General features: G+C 45.4%; 1 protein-coding gene across 2 annotated transcripts in view; it reads left to right on the top strand.

The window, feature by feature from the left end:
• ERCC1 (ERCC excision repair 1, endonuclease non-catalytic subunit) overlaps positions 1-6,263 on the top strand; it is a 70,239-nt gene extending 63,976 nt beyond the window's left edge. For both annotated transcript variants that reach the window (XM_085856257.1, XM_085856258.1), the window contains exon 9: positions 5,676-6,263. In XM_085856257.1, coding sequence (XP_085712383.1) covers positions 5,676-5,747 — 72 coding nt within the window. In that variant the 3' untranslated portion in view covers positions 5,748-6,263. The remainder of the gene's footprint in view (positions 1-5,675) is intronic.
• Positions 6,264-7,347: the final 1,084 nt, after the last annotated feature.

Below are 7,347 nucleotides of genomic sequence, written 5' to 3' on the forward strand. Positions count from 1 at the left end.
GTTACAGCCTGAATTTAAAATGGATTGATTTAATTTTTTTGTTTCTGATCCACATAAAATACCTCATAATAACATAGTGAAAACATGTTTGAGAATTTTTTACAAATTAATTAAAAATAAAATACAGAAATATCTAATTTTCATGCAGTGCTTATTGAAAGTCCACACCCCCTTTCAAAATTTCACCTTTTGTTGCCTTATAGCCTGGAATTAAAGTGCATTAAATTAGACTTTTTCCACCTACATTTACACATCGTAACCCACAACTTCCAACTGAAAAACAAATTCTACAAATTTCAGAAATTTAATTAAAAATACAAAACTAGAATATCTTGGTTGGATAAGTATTCACCCCCCTTATAAAAGCAATTATAAATGAGCTCAGGGGTAATCAATGACCTTCAAAATAACACACCAAGTTAATTGGCCTCCACCTGTGTTAAGTTCTGATTCAGCTTAGATTTGTGAAGTGCTGCAGAGACATCCACGTACCATTTTTAAATGCAGCACGTACTATTTTTAAATGTCATTCTGGCAGGTTCTCCCGTCTCAGCCAAGGAACTCTGTAGCTTTTTCAGAGTGGTCATTTGGTTTTTGGTCACCTCCTTGACCAAGGTCCTTCTTTTGCCCAGTTACTCAGTTTTGTTGGATGGCCAGCTCTAGGAAGACTCTGGGTAGTTCAATATTCTCTCTTTTTCTTAGTGATGTAGCTTACTGTGCTCCTGGGAATTTTCAACACTCGAGAAATTGTTTTACACTCTGCCCCAATCTATGCCTCCTGACAATTCTATCTTGGATTTCTCAGAACAGTTCCTTGGACTTCATGGTAGAGTTTCTGCTCTGTCATGCACTGTCAACTGAGGGACCTTATACAGAAAGGTGTGTTTCTTTTGAAACTACAAGGGCACTTGGTAGAGCGCATACCTCCGCCACGTAATTCCTGATCCACTGGAACATATCGGGTCCATTACATTTTTGAAATATCATGCTATACAGTACTATATCGTTTTTGGCCCTCTGTCTCAATGGTGAAGAATCACTTTAAAAAAATAAATAATTCTCATATCCAGATCCGGAGTCAGATCTTCACCAAAATCGAATAGATTCGTCCTTGCCACACACCCTACCAGTCCACCAACTTTCGTCTGAATCCATCCACAACTTTTTGAGATATCCTGTACACAAACAGACAAACAGACAGAAATGGGTGAAAACATCACCTCCTTCACCTTTGGTGGTGGAGGTAATACTATCCAATCAATTGAATTGGTCACAGGTGGACTCCAATCAAGTTGGGGAGACGTCTCAAGAATGATCAAAGGAAATTGGATGCACCTGAGCTCAATTTTGAGTGTCATAACAGAGGGGTTGAACACTTATTGACTCGAGACATTTCTGCTTTTAATTTTTAATTAATTTGTAAAATAAATTCTAAAAAAAGGAATTCGACTTTGACATCGTCAGTCAGGTCAGGTTCGATCTGTGACCTGCTACAGGTACCATGTAAACCTGTACTAACCTGTTCCATGGTCGGGTTGTCGGCGACTAAACCGTCTCCCCCACCAGGTTTTCTGGTGAGGAGGGTGTTTGGATATGGACACCCAGCAGGATTAAAAACAAAACCTGTCAAAGGGCGGAGGAGCTCCTTGTGAGCCAACGGCCATCCATATCTAGTGCCCAACTGTGTCTGCGGACGTCCTCCTGCAGTTGGGTTACTTCTTATTAGGAGGTTGGTGGCAGGATTTGCACTCCAGCCACCGTAAAACGCTTCATTCCGCAAAACGCAAAAACGCCAAAAAATCTGAAAACCCACTCCGTGGGAGTACCTCCTGTGCAGCTTCCCTTCGCAGGGCAGCTCACCGGATGATGGGATTGGGGCAAAGCCTTCGGGACCCCCAATCTTTGATAGGAGGGAAACCACGGGGTAACATCCCTGGGTCAGATTGCGGGAGAGTGTGTCGGAGTGGTGCTGAGGTGTCGTCCACCAGACGGCGGTCTCCTTGGGTTAACCTGAGGCGGTCCCTTCGGGTGGGTGCCTGGAATGTCCTATCCCTAAGAGAGGATGATCACCTGTCTCTGTTATCATCTGAGCTCAAGCGTTTGGACATCGGGATTGCAGCTCTCTCTGAGGTTCGGAGACCGGATTGCGGCGAGATAATGGTGGGTGGTTACACCTACTATTGGTCTGGTCGCTCTGATGGTTACCATACCCAAGGAGTTGCTGTAGCTGTGTCCAATAAGCTGACCCCAATGATAATTGAGGTAACACCGGTCAACGAGCGTATTATGAGATTAAGGATTCGTCACTCCTTAGGTGTCATTTCCCTGGTCTCTATTTATGCTCCGACTGAGGCGAGTGATCTTACCGTGAAGGATGCATTCTACGCCACACTCGAGTCTGTGGTTGATCAGTGCCCCAGACGAGATACACTTCTAGTCTTGGGGGATTTCAATGCATCGACTGGAACTGATAGGGATGGTTATGAGGTGTGTGTTGGTCCCCATGGGTCAGGAACTATGAACCAGAATAGCACTAAGTTCCTTGACTTTGCAAGAAGTCATGGACTTAGGGTGGCTGGTTCATGGTTTCAGCGCCCGCAAGCTCATCGCTGGACTTGGTATTCCAACGCTGGCGGTGTGGCAAAGGAGATTGACCATGTCCTCATTGACGGTCGTTGGAGGATGATCCAGAACTGCAGGGTCTACCGGAGTGCTCAGTTCCTCAATACTGACCACAGGCTTGTTGTAGCAACTCTAAAGCTGCACCTTAAATCCTGGAGAATGGTACCATCCCAGCCTAGGCTGGATGTTGCCAAGCTCAGGGATGAGAGAGTAGCTGAGGAGTTTGCGAACAGGCTGAGTGGACACTTGGGGGTCTGGGTGCTTTGGGGGTCCTGAAGAGTTGTGGAGCACCTTCAAGACCACCGTCCTTGATGTTGCCGGTGGATGCCTTGGAGTTCACCGCAGGGCAAAGAAGAATTTTGTCTCTCAAGGGACACTGGATACCATTGACCAGAGTCGCAGGGCCAGGCTGAATGGCAGAGCTGAGCTGTTCAGGGAGCTGAGGCGTAAAACTGTACGTGCACTGAGGGTGGACAAGGAGGCCTATGTGCGAGGAATCTGTGAGGGGGTAGAGCATCACCTGTGGACAGGTGATTCTCGTCCCGCTTACAGGGGAATTCGCGCATTACGTTCATCCAAGCCCATCCCTCGGAGCACTGCAGTTCGAGCAGAGAGTGGTAGGCTCTTGACAGAGGAGTCTGAAGTGAAGGCCCGCTGGGCCGGTTACTTTGAGCGGTTGTACCAGGCTGATCCCCCAGCTGTCGAGTTGGACGTCAAGGGTGTTACAATCCCTGTTGCTGACCCTCGAATCAACTGTGGTCCACCATCGCTTGTGGAAACACGGGTTGCGGTGAACCAGTTGAAACGGGGCAAAGCTCCAGGGATCTGTGGCATCCATGCTGAACTTCTCAAGGCTGGTGGAAATGCTGCACTCGCGTCGTTGCATGCAGTTTTGTGCTCTGCCTGGAACACAGGCATCATCCCAACTGACTGGAAGAGGGGCCTTGTTGTCCCTCTCTGGAAAGGGAAGGGTGATCGGCAAGACTGCAACAACTACCGAGGGGTGACGCTGCTCTCAGTGCCGGGCAAGGTCTTTGCTCGGATAATTCTTGATAGGGTTCGCCACCATCTGCTTGAGCACCAGCGTCCAGAGCAGTCAGGCTTTACACCAAAGAGGTCAACGATTGACCGTATCCTTGCTCTTCGTGTCCTCACTGAACGCAGACGAGAGTTTCGGCAGGGGCTGCTTGCAGCCTATGTTGATCTCTGTAAAGCGTTCGATTCAGTGAATCGGGATGTCCTCTGGAGGATTCTTGGTCTTCGTGGGGTGCCACCGAAACTGATCGATCTGATGTCTGAACTCTACTCTGGTACTGAGAGTGCTGTGAAGTGTGGTGGTACCGCCTCTGACTTATTTCCAGTTGTTACTGGAGTTCGTCAGGGATGTGTACTTGCCCCCACACTTTTCAACACTTGTATGGACTGGATTTTTGGGAGGATGTCGGAGAGATCAAGTTGCGGTGCATCGTTTGGCAATGTCAAGATCTCGGACCTTGATTTTGCAGATGATGCAGTCATCTTTGCGGAGACTTTAGACATCCTCTTGGGGGCCCTCGAGGTGCTGAATGAGGAGTCGGAGCCGTTGGGATTACGGATTTCTTGGGTCAAAACAAAGATCCAGGCTTTCGGTGACATCTTGGATGCTGCTGTCCTGTCTGTGTCTGTTTGTGGTGAGGATGTTGAGGTCGTGGATAGATTCACTTACCTTGGCAGTGATATTCATGTCTCCGCAGGTTGTGAGCCGGAGGTCAATAGACGTCTGGGTCGGGCCTGGGGAGTCATGGATTCACTGGATCATGGGGTGTGGCGCTGCCGGTACCTGTGCGGGAGGACGAAAGTCCGAGTCTTCAGGTCCTTGGTACTTCCAGTCTTGCTCTATGGGTGCGAGACTTGGACTTTGACCAAGGATCTGAGACGGAGACTTAATTCCTTTGGTACCAGGTCTCTTCGGAGAATCCTTGGCTATCGCTGGTCGGATTTTGTGTCCAACGAGCGGTTGCTGAGAGAGACTCGGATGAGATTTGTTACCTGCATAGTCCGTGAGCGTCAGCTGCGGCTGTATGGACATGTGGCTCGTTTTCCTGACGCTGATCCTGCTCACCAGATTCTCTCAGCGAGGGAGTCTCATGAGTGGAGGAGGCCAGTGGGCCGACCACGTGCCTCATGGTTGCAGCAGGTTGACCATCATCTCAAGGAGATGGGGATGGGCCTGGCATCTGCCTGGGGGATGGCCAGACGGAGGCCCCTGGAGTACCGGCGGAAAGTGGACGCAGCGACGCGCTGTTCTGGCACATGCTCCCATACCTGACCTGACCTGACTTTGACATTATGGGAAATTATGTGTTGATCAGTGACAGAAATGAATTGAATTTAATCTATTTTAAATTCAGGCTGTAACACAAAATGTGAAGAAGTCAAGGGATGTGAATATTTTCTGAAGACGGTGTACAACCGGAACTCCTCTGACAAAGATCTTTATAATAAAATGGGTGTCCCTGGTCAAGTAGTTTCAGAGGAGAAAAAAAAAATCAGAGAAAAATAAGCATATTATTATGTAAGTTGAGTTCATTTACAAGGAACTTAAACACAAGAGGGGGCCATTTGGCCCATCAAACCTGTGTAACAGTTGCCAACCAATGGTTGTTTTTTTGTTTATATGTGCCACATCCTTTTTGAATGCTGAACGTCAAGCAAGGATGCAGCACGTACCCTTTTTTAAATCTTTGGTATGATTCGGCTGGTGTTTGAACCACTGACCTCCCAGACTCAGAGCGGACGCTGTAACCAATACACCACAGAGTCTGTTCCGTTGGTGGGCTTTTAACTTGTATTAGATAGTGTTAAATGGCTGTCTGTCAAAAAGTGGTGTAATTTCTTCCACTTCTTCATGGAATACTTGAGGAATATCTTTCACACCTCCCCCACCCCTACCCCCCACCCCATACTCTCCTCTCCCCAGCCTCGAGTAAAATAAATAAATAAATACTTGCACCAGACGAAAGGAAATCTAGCATCTGGCCATGTATATCGACTTTATCATGTTTGTGTTGCAGGCCCATCGACTCAACAACGTCTTCCTGGAGAAATTTGAAAGATCTCGTATCCCATCATTGGACGGGCGATAATGCCCCGATGGTGTCCCTGAGGACTTCAACCTAAAGTGTACTCGTGAATGTCAATTTGTGGGTCTTTGCCTTGGTGTACAAGTACCTTCCTCACACCTCTAAGCTGCACTCTAATCTTCCTTGTGGATTATACCCAGAACGTTGGTATTTTGTGTTATTCACTGTTCGATTACATACAATCGCACGAGATGATCAATAAGTGTTTGCCCCAAAAACAACAGTTGCCGACAATGATGAGTGATGTATTCGTTTTTTAATTACCTATAATCTTCTCTGTGCAGTTCACTTTGTATGTTCTAATTGGGTTTAACATCAATATCGAATGACTATCTAAGATAGAAACTTATAAAGTGTAGATGGAGAAGGTGATTGACCATTTCAAATATTGAATGGTGGTTTGTAGCCATGGCAACACGGGACTTGTAAACCTTATCTTCTCCCTGCTGAAACAGCTTGCCATGTTTTGACTTTGCTTGCCTCTTCCTCTGATTACATTATGCAATTAGGCCTGTGTAATACTGGTCTGTGATGTTGCTTCCATGTTCTGAATAATTAACTTTCTTCCAATCCCAGAAATGAGTTGGCAGTATAGCCTGGAGGGTATGCACACTTGCCTTCGAGTTGTCTCGCCTAGGTTTGAATATCTACCTCGCTATAAACTGTCAAACTGTCACCAATAACACAGCACGGCATGATAGACCAAATGGCTTCGGCTTGTTTTAAAGTTTGTTGTTCAATCAATCAAGCAATCAATTTCGGTTGTATTCAATTAAAACAAAGCCATGACAAAAGTCCAAAGACTTTAAAGTGAAGTTTACAATGTGAAAAAATAAATAATTACAAAGATATGCTATTAACGATATAAAATGCACTTGATTGAAATCATTACGTGTAAATCAATATGATTCAAAGGAGTACTGTCTCATATAATTGCTAACACAGAAGCATAATTGAAACAACAACAAAGAACAATGGCAAGTCAAACAAAGAAATGTTGACAGTACAGTCAAATAGTATGCACCAATACAAATAAAATCAGAGAGAGATAGACGGATAGATAGATCGATAATTACGTAAAAACATACTTGTCTCTCCAAAAAGAGTAATAATGCTCACACAAAGTATTCGGGATGAATCAAGGTTTACCACCAAGTCTTCTGAACAGGCAAGGAGTACTCCAATAATTTGGAAATCCAAATAGACAGGGAGCTAGTGAGTGAACATTATAACAATGAACAGATGAGAGCATGGCTAATATATAATTTACTATTGATTTAACATCTGTACAAGGTTTGGGACAGTTTGATTGTTCATATCTTTTGTTTCAGGTTTTCAGAATATGTAGATGATGTGAGTTTCTAAGATCAAGACCGGTGATGTGTTGGCGATTAAATGGGTGTTTTGATGACTAATGGACACGATGAGAGACTTTCCAAAATGAGTTAGAATTGTGATTCTTCTTTCTGTTCGTGAGGGGAGGTTATAGGCACAGAGAAGATCAACATAATGAGATGTCTCAGGAAATGTGATAAATCGGAGGGCTCTTCGCTATACCCACTGAATGCTTTGTGACTGCTTCACGGTCAGGGTAGAGCTCCAT

The sequence above is a fragment of the Eptatretus burgeri genome, chromosome 15, assembly GCF_056783735.1.
Source record: "Eptatretus burgeri isolate ZD-2024b chromosome 15, Ebu_testis_v1, whole genome shotgun sequence".
In the NCBI taxonomy this organism is placed as follows: Eukaryota; Metazoa; Chordata; class Myxini; order Myxiniformes; family Myxinidae; genus Eptatretus; species Eptatretus burgeri.